Source organism: Protomyctophum bolini (genome assembly GCF_963924005.1).
Source record: "Protomyctophum bolini genome assembly, chromosome: 3".
Lineage (NCBI taxonomy): Eukaryota > Metazoa > Chordata > Actinopteri > Myctophiformes > Myctophidae > Protomyctophum > Protomyctophum bolini.
In genome coordinates this window covers 2439977-2458814 of record NC_137864.1, presented here as the reverse complement: position 1 = coordinate 2458814, position 18838 = coordinate 2439977, and the positions used below count along the sequence as shown (strand labels likewise).

At 46.4% G+C, this 18838-nt stretch overlaps 1 protein-coding gene across 1 annotated transcript; it reads left to right on the top strand.

Moving 5' to 3' along the window:
* Positions 1 to 740: 740 nt before the first annotated feature.
* LOC308313419 (activating signal cointegrator 1-like) lies at positions 741 to 2279 on the top strand (the record flags this gene model as incomplete). The annotated part of the gene is made up of 1 exon (XM_080760517.1): positions 741 to 2279. The coding sequence occupies one exon, from the start codon at positions 741 to 743 to the stop codon at positions 2277 to 2279; it is 1539 nt and encodes a 512-aa protein (XP_080616643.1).
* Between the last annotated feature and the right edge of the window lie 16559 nt (positions 2280 to 18838).

Sequence of the window (18838 nt, the reverse complement as noted above, 5' to 3'; positions counted from 1 at the left end):
TGTGTGTCGTTGATTTTCCAGAATATTATTGCGAACGCAGTGAGCACTTACTATGAGACCTAGCAGATCATGTCTGTCCGTGTGTGTGTGTCCGTGTGTCCCCCCTTTGTGCCCATATATGGAGCTGAGTGATTCGTTTGTGATTGATGCAACACACTCCATATTTGGACGTATAGCTGCTTTGGGGACTCCTTATATGGTTATGGCTAAGTTAAAAACTTAACTTAAAAATAACTTAACTTAAAAATAAAATATCTTAAAAATAAATCTTAAAAAAACCCAAATATGTACGAGCTGCGTTCGCTTCCCGCGTTTGCGCGTCTTACTGGTATCTATAAATCCATAAATCTAATATGCCCATATACAATATGTCTGTCTGTCTGTCTGTCTGTCCGTCTGTCTGTGTCCCTATTATGCCCAAATATGGAGATCTCTGATGTCATCAATCATGGCTTGACGTACAAATGCTATCCTAATGGATCCAGCTTGACAACCGGTGTTGCATAACTGGAGGGAAATGTTCCTATAGCGGGCACCGGTCCCAATGCCCATGAGCCTAGTACTTTAAAACCCTTGGGTTGACTTGACATCCGCTCCTCAAGGTGTGCACATATACATGTCGGAATTAGAATCGACCGCATTAGCACGGCGTTATTTAACCGGGCATATAACACTATAGATCCATGTTTTGTTATTGTTATGAAATCATCAAAAATATATAGGCTTTGTACATTTTCAACATGTCGGATGCTTTGCTTTGCTGGTGCACGGACCAGTTACACAACGGCTTTGGCCTGGAGGCGGCCGAAGGCATCGCCCGGTACATTTTATCTATCGATAGTGCCGATGAGATGGCGGAGTACGTGGGAGACCTTCTCCAGGGGACCGATGGGAAGAAGAGGGAGTTTATGGGCGAGCTCCTGAGTCGCCGACAGGCTACAGGTAACCACGGCCTTTTCCCGGTCGCGAAGTCTCGGCCCGGACCAGATTCCTCCGACGGTACAGAGAAGAAGCCAAAGCGTAAGGGCCGAAACAAGCACGAGGCGATGGCATTAACGAACCACGCGGAACCTGGAGTAGAAGTCGTCAAAACCCCCATTGGCCCGAGGAAGGCCCAAGAAAGGAATACTTCCACTTCCACGTCAAAGAAGAAAAGTACGTTTGTGAACATTTACGCCAAAGAGGGACAAGACAAATTGGCTATAATTCTGCCTGGGCGCCACACCTGCGAGTGTCTGGCCCAGAAGCACGGCCTCGTCAATAACTGCCTTTGTTGTGGCCGCGTCGTGTGCGAGCAAGAGGGCTCTGGCCCCTGCCTCTTCTGTGGACGCCTGGTCTGCACCGACGAGGAGCAACAGCTCCTGCAACGAGACTCCAATAAAAGCCAGAAACTGCGAAAGAAACTGACGGGAGAGTGCTCAGATGGAGACCGTCTCCCACACCGAGAGGCTCGCACGGAGGCGGGCCTAGAGAAGGCCATCCAACACAAGGAAAAACTGCTGGAATATGACAAGAACTGTTTAAGGAGAACTCAGGTTCTGGACGACGAGTCGGACTATTTCGGCGTCGACTCCAACCAATGGCTATCGCCCAGTGAGCGCGGCAAGCTGAGGAAGGAGGAGGAAGAGCTTCGAGAACTCAGGGACACGTCCCGGAGGAAGGACAGGAGGAGGATCACGTTGGACTTCGCCGGTCGTCGAGTAATAACCGACGAGGGAGCTGACCTCAGCCGGTGCCACGACGAGCCGCGCGAGACCGTCGAGGCCAACATGAACGCTGCAGGCGCTCGACCACGGTCGCCGTCGCCACACCCCGAGGGCCGAGGCGTGCGTCGAAACGTCCGAGAACTGATCAACCCCAACATTGTACAGGCTGCGCCGGAGTGGGTGGACGGCGGCGAGAAGAACCACAGGCGGAACCAAAAGAAAGGAATCGGTTCCGTGGAAGACGACGACGAGGCGGCGGCGGCGGCGGCGGCAGAGCGCTCCAGACTGAGACTGCAGGACCGCCGAGAGCTGCAGTCTGAGATGGCCGACGGGGGCGGCGGCTGGTGGTGCCTCGGCGGCGTGCAGCGCCAGCCCCGGGCCTCCTCGCTGCAGCTCACCACCGGGGGCGGCGTCGAGAGGGCGGCGGAGGAGGAGGGGCGAGACTGGTGCACGTCCCACCGCGGTCGCCTGTGGATGGCCGCCGCGCGGTCCGTTTGTCTTTCGTCTTGCGCCGACCCCCCCACCCCACCACCCCCCCACACCCAGGAGCTGACGGTGAAACTCCCCGCTTAAAGGTAGAGTATAAGTGATTTCACTCAAAAAACCTTAGCTTTCGTTTTTGGCTGTGGGACCTATAAGCCTTCGTCCAATCAGGATAGAGAGTCAAAAATGAAACCTACGTTTTTTTTTTGACCCCCAGGGGTTAACTGGGGACAGGGAGGAACTCCTTATATGGTCAGCACAGTAGAGAGGATTATCACAACAAAACAAAAAAATAAGTGATATTTGAATTAAGTGAAATCACTTACTCTACCTTTAAAAAGGGGAAGCACAAGATCTGGAGAGTCGGTGCCACCGGGGTGCCAAGAAAGGGGCTGGTTCCGTCAGAACAGAGATAAAGTCTACACAGTGCAGGCAGGGGAAACGTGAATGAATAGACGCACTCGTTTTTTTTTTTTTTGATAGATTTTCAGGCCTGAAAATCCAGTCCTATATATATAAATATATATATATTGCACTGCTCAGAGCATGCACCATTGAAATGTTAGACACTGCTGTGTATAGTGTCCACGTTATGTGATATGTATAGGTTTGTTGGTCTGACTATTAATATTGTCATGGCAGACCCTTGGACAGCATGTGTGACTATTTTGCTGTAGATTGGAGCAACAGCATGCCTGTGGCCCCCCGCGGGCCCCCCTAACACATGGCCCCTGGGTGTGACTCTTGTCCTCGCGGACCCCTGACCAGTGTCGGTGCCATGTCGTAGCATTGGATTAACAATGCGCCTCACAGGTCTGCATTTTACATCTGTGACATACATGTCGACCGTCCACCCACCCTGCTATAGAGCGCCGCAGTCCCGCCCCCTTTCAGAAAAGCGAGTGGCCCAGGAAGTGGAAGCCCCATGCATTCTCCCATCGGCACTTTTAATATAATTTATTTAAAGACGGTTACGCCGCGGACAAAGCCAATTCGGATCGTGACGAATCATGACAATGAACACAATATTTTGGGCCGATCAAATAATTTATAAGACGAAAAATAAAACAAATAGTGTTGTCTCCTGACTTTCTTTTCTTCTTTCTAATGATTTGATCGTCCCAAAATATTGTGTTCATTGTCATGATTCGTCACGATCCGAATTGGCTTTGTCCGTGGCGTAACCGTCTTTAAATAAATTATATTAAAAGTGCCGATGGGAGAATGCATGGGGCTTCCACTTCCTGGGCCACTCGCTTTTCTGAAAGGGGGCGGGGACTGCGGCGCTCTATAGGCAAGTTTACTATAGACTTGATTACTTCATGGTGGTACAATTACTTGTTATCCTTTTAATGTTAAAAGGATATAACACAAAATGCCCTGAGGGCTTTTTTCCATTAAAAAAAAAAACAGCTATTTTTTGGTGAACGACACTGGCATGCAAACCAAGTATAAATCGGAGCCATTGAAAGGAGAGTTCTGCCAGTGAGGGGGGGCAGAAAACAGCCCGGTCACATGGTCCATGTAACTCGTTTGTCTTATAAGCCTGCATGATAACCTTCCCGGTTCAGGCTGCTGTCACTCTTCTTCGCCAATAGGAAAGTCTATGTATAGAACCAGTAAGACGCGCAAACGCGGGAAGCGAACGCAGCTCGTACATATTTGGGTTTTGGACGTATAGCTGCTTTGGGGACTCCTTATATGGTTATGGCTGAGTCATGGTGACGTATTGATGCAACACACTCCATATTTGGACGTAGCTCCATATATGGGCAAAAAAGGGTCGGACACACGCACGGACGCACGCACGGACAGACATGATTTGCTAGGTCTCATAGTAAGTGCTCACTGCGTTCGCAACAACCTCTAAATGCCTGATACTGTACTAGCCATACACACCAAAACACATCTGTTGTGCTCAGGAATGTGCTCATCTGATGATTGGCTGAGCACAGAATGTGATGTACAGTATGACGATAAGAGCGCTGCTCACTTCACACAAGTGTGATTTTTCTTCTTCTTCTTTTGAGTACCATGCAGGAGAAAAGTGGCCTCAATCACAACGTCTACTATACTTGTGGAGACATTGCTTGTCCTCACAAGTATAGTAATACAAACGCGGTATACAAACGCCCAGTCTGCACTCATCGTTCATCAGCTGGTCGACCCTTAACCACAGCGCTCTCCAGTTGGCGGGTCAAACAGTGATTGGTCAAATCACTCTCATCAAGGCTTCCGGCTATTGTCCTATATATTTGGCCGCGGATCCATATGGACACGTTGTGAGCTTGTAGCTCGGCTATTTTAGAACTTTTATTCATAAGGTTTAAAGTCCTCTGGTATAGGGGCCGCGCGGTGCCACAGTCGGTATAGTGCTGTCGCCTCACAGCTAGAAGGTCCTGGGTTCGATTGCCACTGGGCAAGGTGGGGCTGGCGAAAGGGCCTTTCCGTGTGGAGTTTACATGTTATCCCCGTGTCCCCCTAGGGTAGATACCCTCACAGAAAACATGCAGTAATCCTGGTCTCTAAAACTGCCTCCCCCCCTGGCCAGCGGGGGGCGCCTGATGGAGGGGGAAAGGAACTGGTCGGAATAACGTGTTCCTTCCACGCGCTATACGTCCAACCAGGGAAAAGAAGCAGCTTGGACTCCTCATGCATAGAAGGAGGCAGAGGAAGGAAGGATTACATTAGATAATTGGCACTGGGTGAAACAAACTGGGTTGCAAAATCGTGGGATAAAAGAATCATTAAAATAAATAATAATAATTAAGTCCTCTGGTTTTCATCTGGCCACACCGCTCCGGGGGTCAGTGAGGGCTGAAATGTGGCGTTGGTGTTGAGCTGCAGGGAAGCTTGTTCCATCCAGTTCTATATTCTTTCCTCCAGGATTGGAGGCGATCAGACCCACTCTAACAGTATAACCAGTGCTGTAAAGTAACAGAGTATTATTCACTGTAAGTACTGTACTTGTGAGGTTGTAGATCGGCTATTTTTATACATCTGAAAACTTTGTACCCAAAGTACATTTTGATGCCAATACTCTTGTACTTTATGTTGAATTCCGGACTTTTACTTCTAGGGCACTTTTATTGCAGTATTGATACTTTTACCTATGTATGTATGTACAAATTGTGAGTACTTTTTTCCCCACCGAGTATAACAACTTCAACTGTTGTAGTAGCAGCAGTGCTGGACCAATTACTCACATGTTGGACTAAATGAGGACCACTTCAATCATTTTCAACCGTGCCATATAACCCATTCTGAGCGGGAACCCATTTTGGTGTTAGCACTATGTTATGCTTTAGCTATTGAAAAATAGCAGATCTACAAGCTCGTAGCGCGCCACCGAGTGGCGCGCTACGAGCTTGTAGGTCTGCTATTTTTGAAAAATCGAAGAACGACTGACATTTTTAGAATCTGATCTCAGGTCAGAATGGAAAACTGTCAGGATGTAGAAGACATTTTTTTTAATCTGATCTCAGGTCAGAACGGAAAACTGTCAGGATGTAGAAGACATTTTTTTTAATCTGATCTCAGGTCAGAACGGAAAACTGTCAGGATGTAGAAGACATTTTTTTTAATCTGATCTCAGGTCAGAACGGAAAACTGTCAGGATGTAGAAGACATTTTTTAGAATCTGATCTCAGGTCAGAACGGAAAACTGTCAGGATGTAGAAGACATTTTTTTAAATCTGATCTCAGGTCAGAACGGAAAACTGTCAGGATGTAGAAGACATTTTTTTAGAATCTGATCTCAGGTCAGAATGGAAAACTGTCAGGATGTAGAAGACATTTTTTAGAATCTGATCTCAGGTCAGAACGGAAAACTGTCAGGATGTAGAAGACATTTTTTAGAATCTGATCTCAGGTCAGAATGGGATAATTGGTCCTCAATAAGGCTCATTGTAAGACGGTACCATTTCTGTCCACTCTCAGAGGAGGGCTGACATTTCGGAGCCCATGTCTGCCAATGCAATGTCATCATCGCTGGGGCTTCCAAGCTCAAGGAGCTTATACAGACTTTTTTTCCCCAATTTTCCTGGAAAGTCATTAATACAAAAAGAAACCTGTCTGATGATGTAACTGGCAGCGTGTGTGTGTGTGTGTGTGTGTGTGTGTGTGTGTGTGTGTACGTGTGTATGTGTGTGAATGAGCGAATGTGTACACGTGAATGTAAAGCGCTTTGGATAAAAGAGTGATTGATTGAATACTTTATTATCATGCTTATCAAGTACCCAAAGTAAAAGTATTCATCATGCAGAATGTCCTATTTCACAAGTCATCACACGATCTTTTGCAAAAAGCTGATCTACAAAGTACAAACACACAGCACGTCACCATTGTTGACAGCTTGTTGATCTGCTATTTTCAAATGGCCCAACGTTTAAATAGGCCTGAAAGTTGTTATTTTTACGACCTCATGACCCTATATATGGGGTCTTGGCTCCCAAAGGAGTAATATATGTTGTGGCTGTCGAGGATCACAAACAAATTCAGGCAAAAATGTGTACATTTATTGAGAAAAGCTTCACAATAAAACAGGGCAAGCGTGTGTATATATATGTCATCAGGGTGGCCAATGCTAAAAGAAATAACAAACAAAACTCCCCCCAACCCTACCTAGAAAAAAAACACCCCCACAGACCGTGGCAGTCAGAAGTTGGATTTGCGTCCAGCAGGTGGCAGCCATGTCACGTACTTCTCTCGTTCCAATTTCACGCATGCGCACACCACTCGTGCTCATACACCTACATCACAAACAAACAAACAAACAAACAGGTACACGGACATTGCTGGATGTAGGAGTGGTTGCACCACTCAAAAAGACAATCCTAAACTACACCAAAAAGAAAATCACAATCTATAGGCTCCCTGACTAAACAGAAAACAATGGGGTCAAAACTGGGGCACCAAAAGAAATAGCATAGCACACCCTTACCATAATACAGCTTCCCTTGGTTTTTTTGGGATACTTGGGACAGTGGTTTATGAGTTGAGTTGATTAGGGTAACTTTGGCTAACAACTTTGTCAGACTATAGTGACTTTATCTGACTAATTATTTGTTTCACTGGGAAAACAGAACAAACAGGGTCTCCGCAGTGGCGTTTGCATGTGGTGGTGTTTTGGTACAATGGCAGAAAGAGAGCTTGTGGGCTGTTCTCCTTTTATACTGGTTGGTGATGACGAGGCCCAGGTGTGTCACAATCTCCACGACACGCCTCCAATCTCTACTGCCACTCCCACCATCCATCATCATCAGTATACTGGAAAACACTAAAAGTGATGGGTTATGCACAGACCAAAGCAACACTAGGGCCACATAGGACCGTATAACAGTGGCTAATTCATGTTTTTGTAATAAAATCTACAAAGTAAGAAGTATAGAAACTTTGGAAAAGTAAGTAAAAGTACAGTAGACCACCTCTAAAGTGTACTTGAGTACTTGAGTACCGGTACTTAGTTAATCTCCACCACTGCCTATAGCCCTAAAAGTACATTGGGTTCATATATATATATATATATACACACACACCGGTGTATATATACAGTATATACACACACCGTATATCTAGGTGTGCCCCGAGATTTTTAGGCTATGAAAAGTGTGCCCTGGGACAAAAAAGGTTGAGAAACACTGCCCTAAAGCATATCAATGTGTGTGTCCTGAGTCCTCTACGTGAAGAAGGCCCCTGTTCTTACCATGGTATGCTACAAACACTGCCTCGCAGTCTCCAGCAGGGGTAGCTGTTGCTCCAGCACAACGCTCGCACAACACACACACACACACACACACACACACACACACACACACACACACACACACACACACACACACACACTGAGAACACACTTCCTCACTCAAGTCGTAACAGACAAACGTAGAGAGTAACACACACTTCTGGCAAAACAACACACACACACACACACACACTCTCACGTTGAAGTTTGTTAATGAGCTAATTTGAACAATCACAAACATACTGTATTAGATGATATTGATTGATTGAAAATTGTTTGCATAATGTTTGCATAATAGGTACAGTTCAAGCAAAGTGCAGGTCAATACAAAATCGGCTAAGAGGATAAAACCCGGAAAAAGCACCAAGACCTGTTTACATAAGGGTCCTCCATTTTCAATTCCTCAAAACATTTAAAGGTATACACTTCTACGCAAAGATATATATATAGTGACATCATTAACCATGGATTTGATCAAACTAGATTTCAAATGTTGTATTTAGATTTATATTAACGCTGGAATGGCTTCCATTATAGCATGCTACGTACGTTGCTAACCTTACAGGAATAGAAGGCCTGCAGTGTCTACTTGCTTGGATTCCCCATTGATGAAGTCACATGGTAGGCAGGTTTCTGAATTGTCCACAGCCCTCCCGAGTGAATAGAAGAAAAAAAAAATATTACAATGAGCATCAGTGAGCACTGCACCGATTACATGAACACACAGTTTGAAAATCGGCGAAGTCATCCTTTAATACAAACGGGGTGGTTGTGTTTGGTCTCCCTGCTCTTCTATTCTCCATATACAGACCGCGGCCATCTTACCGTATACGTTTTTTTTTTTAATATATTTTTTATCCCACGATTTTGTAACCCATTTTTCACCCCTGTGTCAATCATCTACTGTGATCCTGGGCTCTACACACCCTCCGCCAACCTGGGGAGAGCAACGGACTTAACTCATGCTTCCTTCATGCTTGAGTGCCCAAGTTGCTCCTTTACACCTGACAGGGGGTAGTTTCCCTGGTTGGACGTATAGTGCGTGGAAGGAACACGTTATTCCAACCAGTTCCTTTCCCTTCCATCAGGCGCCCCGGCTGGCCAGGGGGAGGCAGTTTAGAGACCAGGATTACTGCATGTTTTTGTGAGGGTACCTACCCTAGGCGGGGACATGGGGAGAACATGCAAACTCCAACTCCACACAGAAAGGCCCTTTCGCCAACCCCGCCTTCGGCTATGGGCACTGATGACGCGGGGGAGGAAACGCGCCGCCAGCACCCACAGCGTCCCGAGCGGGAATCGAACCCAGGACCTTCTATAGCTTACCGTATAAGTTAATGGCAAGGGGCTACCTATAGGTGGCGGTGCAGCTTCCAATGGCAGTCCATTCATCCAAACAGAAACGTCTGATTGCATTAAACAACGTCCTAAACTCACCAACATTGCAGCTGCATTACGGAAAGCTTGAATTCTTTTCTCTTTCTATCCTCAAAGTGTTTGTTTCATATAAACATCCACTGTAGACATGGTATATGAGCTATTCTTTGTGTGCTGGAGTTTGGAAGTGCTCGTTAGATATATCACTCAACAGCCCATGTGTGTACCACCAGTTTTGAATTAAGCAATGTTATACACGAGAGGGTGTTGTTTAACGTGATTGTTGCCACGACAGTGATGCCGGTATAGGGGGGCAACGAGACGAAGTTATTTTCTTTTTTTCAGATTTTTTTTGGGGATTTAGAAGCCCTTTTTTTTGTATCGACCTCAGTCCAAAATGGGTTTAAGGCAAGGCTTTTTTTCCCCCTCAGTATTATCTCAGTTAGATCACCGGTTGTGACAGTCCCAGGAGAGTGGAAGAGTGGTGAGCGCCTTGCTTGCATGGCAGATGAGCCAGTTTGGTCAGCATTAAAAGAACGAGCCCTTTCCAAGGATTAGAGGGGGGGGGGGGGGGGCTGTTCAAACTATAGCCAACCTACGTGGCTATATGTATGTGCCTGCAGCCTCCCCTCCCGCCTGCAGAAGACGGTCACCACATTTGGATTGGTTATAGGCAAATACAACGTTCACTCCCACTCCTGTACCAGATTTCCTGGGCACTTCTCCCAGGCTTTTGTTTCTCTCTCTCTCTCTCTCTCTCTCTCTCTCTCTCTCTCTCTCTCTCTTGAAACCAAATGGCGGATTCGAATGAAAATCAACCCATAATCACCAGTATATATAGGTTACTTATCACTCGGATGCAATCAAGCCAGCAGGCTCACCTGTGCTTACAGGAAACACAGAGACGTCTCTATAGTGAGGCCAGGGCCTCACTCACACCTTCGCATCTATAGCATTCAACATTGTTGGCTGCTATAGATGTAAACAAAGGGTTAAGTGTCATGGCCGCCCCCGATGCATTTCCAATGGAAGTCACATGGTTTGACACAACATTTTTGTCGTACGGCTTTCGGCTGTGTTTCGACTGCCCCCCCCTCCCCCTCATACAACACAAATGTTGTGTCAAACCATGTGACTCCCATTGGAAACGCATTGCGAGCCTGCATCAGTAAACAAGTCGCATGCATCAGCTATACACAACAATCTGTTGTGAAGGTGTGAGTGAGGCCTATATATAACTCTGCGGCTCAAATGCCAAATAAATAAGATACGGAAAAGGGTTGAGAACCACTGATCTTTGGTATAACTCGGCCGGGGATTGAACCCCTGGCCTTATAGTCCCCCGTCTCGGGGCGGATACTCCGACCACAGGGTTAGATATAGCCGGCTGTGAGGAAAGCAGAAAGGGTTACAACGAGGGAGGGGTTTCCAGCAGGAAGGGGGGGGGGGGGGGTTTCCCTCCGAAGCAGAAGACAAGTGTTGGATGTTTGGATTGCACAGCGCTGTTTGTTCCTCTGCTGGTTGCCGTGGCAACAGGGGTGGGGAACGTAAACATGGCCATGTTTAGTGGAGAGGACGACATTAACACGACAACGTTATACCCCTTCTCGCACGCTCGCACGCACGCACGCACGTATGCTCGCATAATACACAATTACACACACACATCCAAGCCAAGCATGCATGCACACACGCAAGCACGCGTGCGCACACGCACACGCACACACACACACACACACACACACACACACACACACACACACATACACACATGCACAAAGCGAACTATTATGCTTGGCATGCCAAAAACCTCCCACTTAAGGGGGTGGAAAGGGACTAAGTATACATTTACTCAAATTGCATACTGTATTATGTACACATTTTGTCACTTTTACACGTTTAGTTTAGTCCCATATACATACTTTGGCTGTTCAAAACAGTCGATCGTTGTGAGCTATATATAGCAGATCAGAAAGATGTTGGTCAAAAACAAGTTAACAACCAGACTTTAGGCCTACAGATACGGGGCACGCTGCATGCTGGGCTGAAACCAGCAGGCTATAGTACTGCTGCTGACCGCATTACGGGTGTCCCTGCATGCATACGCATGAATATCTTTGTGGTGTCAACTGGAATTCACTGGTAATCATCCGATCTCACTGCAATGTTTATCGTCGCATATGCATGACATGTCGGCTATATACATGGAAACCTCTCATCTTCCATAATTTTAACTTGCTTTTTCCTAAATGTATATATATAACGCCCGCCTCGATACCTCGGCGCACAAAAGCATGGAAAGGAGCAGAGCCAAGCTCGTGTGTGCGCGCGCGCGCGTGTGTGTGTGTGTGTGTGTGTGTGTGTGTGTATATATGCACGGGGATTTAAGTGTCGAGGAATGCCGAGTTTGACCTGTTAACCTCCCACCCACATTTTACCATGAGGCCGGGGCTCCAGTATAGGAAGGAAAAGAGGCCACTTTCAGTGGGAGGAGGAGGTGTGTGTGTGTGTGTGCGTGCGCGCGCGCGCGCGTGTGCATTTGGGAGACTCAGTCATCATGACCCTGGGAAAATGCAGTTAAAGGGACACTTCACCCTTTTTGCAAAATTAATGACGTTTAGAAGCTTTAGAACACTTTCCTGGGGGTCTTTATGTGTGTAATATGTGGTTTTAGATATTTTGGATTGTAGCAGTGAGCCTGTTGTCTCTGATGTCATGGACTACTGGGCTCACTTCCTTCCTGGACTACATGTTGTCTCAGTAAGACAGCTCTCCCCCCTATCCACAAGGAGGAGCAGTGCACCAAAGAATTATGGGAATTGTAGTCCAGGAAGGTAGTGAGACCAGTGTCCATGACATCAGAACAGTGAACAGGCTCACTGCTACAATCTAAAATATCCAAAACCACATATTACACACATAAATATCCCCAGGAAAGTGATCTAAAGCTTCTAAACGTCATTAACATATATTTTCATTTTTAATGACTCACAGTGCATTTAGATTAGTTACTTTACTATTATTGCTCCATTATTATGGGAGTATATTATGACATGTGAGATTGCGCAGCGTGCTCTAAATGCGCCTGCGAGGCATTGTCGTTGCTGTGTCGATAAGAAGCGCATGCACAATATGCGCACTGACTGTCATCTCACATGTCTCACAGGCAGGCCGACAGCCGACAGCCCCCTATATGGATTGGGTTTCGCATAATACTGTATACGGCTTCAGAAAGATTATGTCAGCGGAAAGCTAAGCCCCCACACCACCCCCACCACGTATACAGTAAGTATACACTGGAGTATACGTATACTGTATACGCGCGCAGCCGCCACGCACATCAACAGAGACGGGGGTGCTGCCGTGTTGATTTCCATCATCGGGTATTACTATAATCATATTATTATATATGTTATTATAAAAGTGTAATCTTTGCAGTAAGTATATACACGTCAAGTCGTACGATTTGTGACACACGTTGTACCGCAGTGAAATGCGCGCGTTTTGATTGGTTTATTAGTTGTTTATTAAATGGTCTATACCTCTTGACAGCAATCGAATCTTTGCGGAATGTCTGATATATGGCACTGCACTGGACATCTATACAACATGGCCTTATAGCTACACAATTAAGGCTTGGAAGAAAAAGAAGACATTTGGTTCAATCATTTTGCCCTGCGTTGCGCAAATGCATTGATATGTTTTGATGAATTAATTCATTAAGAACTGAATGTATTCTTTCTTTTTTTCCCCTTTTTTATCCACACGCAGGCACACACGCACGCACGCACGCACGCACGCACGCACGCACGCACGCACGCACACACACACACACGCACACACACACACACACACACACACGCGCGCACACACACACACTCACACACACACACACGGATAAAGGAATGTGTGTCATTGTACATGCTTAGCTGTAATCCTGCAGTGTTTGTGTCTGCGTGTGCGGCGTATACTCCACTCTACTCTATGTCATGTGACGTCTGTTGACAGTCTGTCACAGCAGAGCTGTAAATACCTCGCTGTGCTGACAATGAGTCTGACACACACACACACACACACACACACACACACACACACACACACACCAGACTAGACCACAGTATGTAGGTCAGGGTTAATGTCAGGTATATAGCGCCACATATAGTAGTTGGTAAGCTCTGGCCGAGCCATGTGGCCCATATAGGGCAGGAGCCTATCTCCTGTCTCTGTGGCGTGAGGTGGGTTGATGTCACCCAGCGGCCATGATGATGAAGACACCAGTATGTTTGTCGTACCACTTTTAGTTTTTATACATTCTAAGGTTTTTTATATTTTATATTCAGGGGGCAGAGAAGCCAATAGTGTCTGAAGCCAGTAGGAAATCCTGACTTCCTGAAAGTCCATATAATGGCCTGTTGTGGCGCTGCTGTCATTGGGCCCCAAAAAACCCCCATAGAGCTCCATAGAGGTCCATGTATTTGGGCCCAACTTCACCTGGACTGTATTGGTAACAAGAATACTCGGCACATTTACCCTTTTTGCCGACTTATCAAGATAAGTCGGCAAAACGTGTAGAAAACTCGGCAGACTCTTAAGAAGAATCGCCGCGCAACGACTCTTCTTCAGATTCTGGCAAGTTTTCTGCACGTTTCGGGGCACTTTCAGCAGCTGCAGCTGCAAGTTTCTGAATGTTCTCAATCTGATCTACTAGCTCACAACGTGCGCTCACGAACACATTAAGAATAAATCAGGCACATTATGTGCACTTTCAGCAGCTGCAACGATGCTAAAGCAACAAAACCAAAACAAACCAGGGTTGCCACATATTGTAAGAGTGTGAAGTGTGCATCTCGTTAGTTAGCCTATTCTGTACTGTTGTAGTAGGCTAGCTATTCATTGAGAAATGCGAGGCCCTGTGCTTTATAATTTGTTAATATCCAAAACTATACAAAAAAACATCACATTTCTATCTATAAGGACAAAGAGCAAAGAGCAAAAATTGCTCTTTTGCAATGTGAAAGAAATGCCACCGAATTCTTAATTATTTTCCTTCTCTATATGGGCACACTTGCTTTTATTGATCTGCTGTCTGTCAGCGTGCATGGTCATCATGCAGTAGCTATGCGCGCTCCAGTGGCGAGATTTCTTCCCCTTTCGGCGACTCTTCGTCACTTTCGGATCGAGTTCTCAGACAGAACTCGGATCCGAAAGTGACGAAGAGTCGTCGAAAGGGGAAAGAAATCTCGCCAAAGATGAAGAAGAGTCGGCGGGCCGAGTTCTCCAGTATTCACTTGTATTACCTTAATAAACATGGGCCATGAATACTTTCCGCTTCCAGTCACTATAGTTTTTAAAGTCTCATTTCTCATGTCATAGTAAATATTCTTTTTGGAAAATGATGGTCCCGTTTATTTAAAAGAAAATGAATACAGTCGAGTATGTTCTGAGGGGCGTGGCTATACCGTATGCGTCCCGCGTGCGTCCCGGTTTGTATACCTTTTGGCCAACCAAACCACGCACAAAGCTGGAGGGCTGTGTTCCTCTCAATTGTCACTCCATATGCAGGTATAAACTAGGTCTTCTGCAGGCATCACTCCATACAGGTGTATAAACTATAGGTCTTCTGCAGGCATCACTCCATACAGGTGTATAAACTATAGGTCTTCTGCAGGCATCACTCCATATGCAGGTATAAACTATAGGTCTTCTGCAGACATCACTCCATACAGGTGTATAAACTAGGTCTTCTGCAGGCATCACTCCATACAGGTGTATAAACTAGGTCTTCTGCAGGCATCACTCCATACATGGTGTATAAACTAGGTCTTCTGCAGGCATCACTCCATACAGGTGAATAAACTGATCTGCAGGCATCACTCCATACAGGTGAATAAACTGATCTGCAGGCATCACTCCATACAGGTGAATAAACTGATCTGCAGGCATCACTCCATACAGGTGTATAAACTAGGTCTTCTGCAGGCATCACTCCATATGCAGGTATAAACTATAGGTATTCTGCAGGCATCACTCCATACAGGTGTATAAACTAGGTCTTCTGCAGGCATCACTCCATATGCAGGTATAAACTATAGGTATTCTGCAGGCATCACTCCATACAGGTGTATAAACTAGGTCTTCTGCAGGCATCACTCCATATGCAGGTATAAACTATAGGTCTTCTGCAGACATCACTCCATACAGGTGTATAAACTAGGTCTTCTGCAGGCATCACTCCATACATGGTGTATAAACTAGGTCTTCTGCAGGCATCACTCCATACAGGTGAATAAACTGATCTGCAGGCATCACTCCATACAGGTGAATAAACTGATCTGCAGGCATCACTCCATACAGGTGAATAAACTGATCTGCAGGCATCACTCCATACAGGTGTATAAACTAGGTCTTCTGCAGGCATCACTCCATACAGGTGTATAAACTAGGTCTTCTGCAGGCATCACTCCATATGCAGGTATAAACTATAGGTCTTCTGCAGACATCACTCCATACAGGTGTATAAACTAGGTCTTCTGCAGGCATCACTCCATAATATGCAGGTATAAACTAGGTATTCTGCAGGCATCACTCCAGGAATGTTGGAAGAATGTTCCACATCCAGCAGCGCCTCCAGGGAATCCGTTGGTATGAGCAGCGTGTGCTGTTCTGTTCGTCTCGCTGCACACTGTGGACCGGCATCACTGGCACGGGGCCTGGACCAACATCGCACGGAACTCACATGCCTTCTCATAAGAACTGCTCCACCCGCTTATCTCTGTGTGTGTGTGTGTGTGTGTGTGTGTGTGTGTGTGTGTGTGTGTGTGTGTGTGTGTGTGTGTGGGTGGGTGTGTGGGTGGGTGGCGTGCATGCGTGCGTTGTGCGCGCGTTTGCGTGTGTGCCTGTGGCCTCCGGAAAAAGTCCAAATGAAATACCTACAACGATCGCAAATGTACAATTTCCTGGAAACACACATTCTCCAAATCCCTCAAAGCCTCATACTATAACTAACCGTGTGTGTGTGTGTGTGTGTGTGTGTGTGTGTGTGTGTGTGTGTGTGTGTGTGTGTGTGTGTGTGTGTGTGTGTGCGTGCGTGTGCGTGTGTGTGTGTGTGTGTGTGAGAGAGAGAGAGAGAGAGAGAGAGAGAGCACTCGGTGGCGCGCTACGAGCTTATGTAGATCTGCTATTTTTTAATATAGCTAAAGAGTAACATAATGCTAATATACCAAAAGGGGTTCCAGCCCAAAATAACACATGTACAAATACAAATATAGCATTTTCAAATTCAATTAACCCAACAATGTCTTTCTGCATTGTGTTCTGCAAAAAGAAAGTGTTCATGTCACACACAGCGTATACGTATATCTAGTATGTATCTACAGTATAGCGCATATCACATACAGTGTATAAGCCGCACTCTCACACACAAGCACACATACAGTACAGCACGCACACACAAGACATTGCTGAACCATAATTATGATCGAGCAACGGGCAGAACACTCAGGAAAGAAAGATCCCTCTCTGTCTGTCTGTCTGTCTGTCTGTCTGTCTGTCTGTCTGTCTGTCTGTCCGTCCGTCCGTCCATCCGTCCCTCTCTCTCTCTCTCTCTCTCTCTCTCTCTCTCCTCTCTCTCTCTCTCTCTCTCCTCCCCCTCGTCTGGTGACAGGGGATGTAGTCCACAGGTCCTACAGTGCATGCAGGGTCACTCGTGACTCACAAACAAACACAAACACAACGTGGCGCGGGGCCGCGCAGCGCAGGGCAGGGCAGGGCGGCAGGGCAGGGCAGGCCCGCCACAGCCCCCCCCCCCCCCCCCCCCGTGATGTTAACCTCTCTCACGCATGCGCAGTTATAACCCACACCTCCTCCAGGGAGTTGTGTTGTGTGGCCCCACTGTGAGGTTTGGACGTTTATTTTACCTCTCCAGGGTCCCACGCTCAATATGGTCATCTGGAGCACCCCCCCCCCCCCCCCCTCAAAACCCACCCGCACAGCACAGCACATGCCTTCGTTGTGTGGTGGGAAAGTAACTCAAGTCAGTGTATATATAGTTCTCAAACCTTTTCATGGCAAGGACCCCCAAATTGACGTGCATTTGTCTCCACTAATGTCAGAGACAAATTGTTTTTTGAGGGGCTCTGGTCTAGCCCCCCCCCCCCCCCCCCACTCCCACACACACACACACACACACACACACACACAAAAAAAAAGTTAAAGAGAAGGACGACCCCATTCGTCAGCCAAGTCTATGGACGTTTAGTGTTTGTTTCTTTAAGCAGTGACGTCATGTTGTGGCACCCCTCACTGGTTCAAATGTGATTTTTTTTGGGGTCGCGTTAGAGAGCCATGCACTGGCGTAGTATAGGCGTACTGTACTGTACTGTACTGTACTGTACTGTACTGTACTGTACTGTACTGTACTGTACTGTACTGTACTGTACTGTACTGTACTGTACTGTACTGTACTGCACTGTACATGCATGCAGTGCCTCAGCCTCATGCATGTGAAGTATAGGTCATGGCAGTACACTAGGTAATACATATAGGGTAATGGAAATTGCCCGGAGCACAATTCAATATGATAAAACCCTGCTGTACTGTACTGTACTGTACTGTACTGTACTGTACTGTATTGTACTGTACTGTACTGTACTGTACTGTACTGTACTGTACTGTACTGTACTGTGCTGTACTGTGCTGTACTGTACTGTACTGTACTGTACAGATTACCGGGAAGAGTCACTGCCTCGTTTCTTTCCAAGGAAATGAGGTAATTTGGGAAGAGGCTCTGTTGCTCTGCCAGAGGATTGGAGTGCTGTGCACGCACACACATGCAAGCGTGCGCACACGCACGCACGCACGCACGCACGCGCACGCACGCACGCACGTGCGCACGCTCAGACTGAACTGTGGGTCCTGAGGAGTTAGGCGACGTGGTCAAGTGTTTAGGAACAGGAAGGACAGAGAGCCATTTCCTCTTCCTGTTAGCGTCCATGTGGTCTGAGCCCATTGGCCACTGCATCGGGCCGTACTGTAGGCTACTGTACATCAACACTGGCGCCGTATCAGCTGTGCCAGATTGCCATATAACTCCAGTGCAAGAAAGATATATACTGCGAGAGTTTTCTATCTATGTTATTGGTTGATTGAAACCTTCATTTATTCTCGAAAGAGCAATTGAGGTTCTCCCTCATTTTCAATGCTGACGAGGTTACATTGCATTTATATAAAACAATTTAAAGACACGTGGCCGGTTATAAACACAAACAAATCTTCATGTAAGGCAAAGACATATTATATGAGACAGACATACATTCAAAACAGTTACATGTTGAGGTAGGGAGGTTCTGCTTTGGATTGATTGATTGAAATATGTATGAACAGTTTGCAGAATGACAGTACATTTCAAGCACAAACTCAATACATAAGACTGTTAGCTGTGAGTGGACGACCCAATTAAATAAACAGACACTTCTATATAGTCAAAGAACAGAACAGGAATTCATCAATAAGGAGGTAAAAAGGGAAAGGA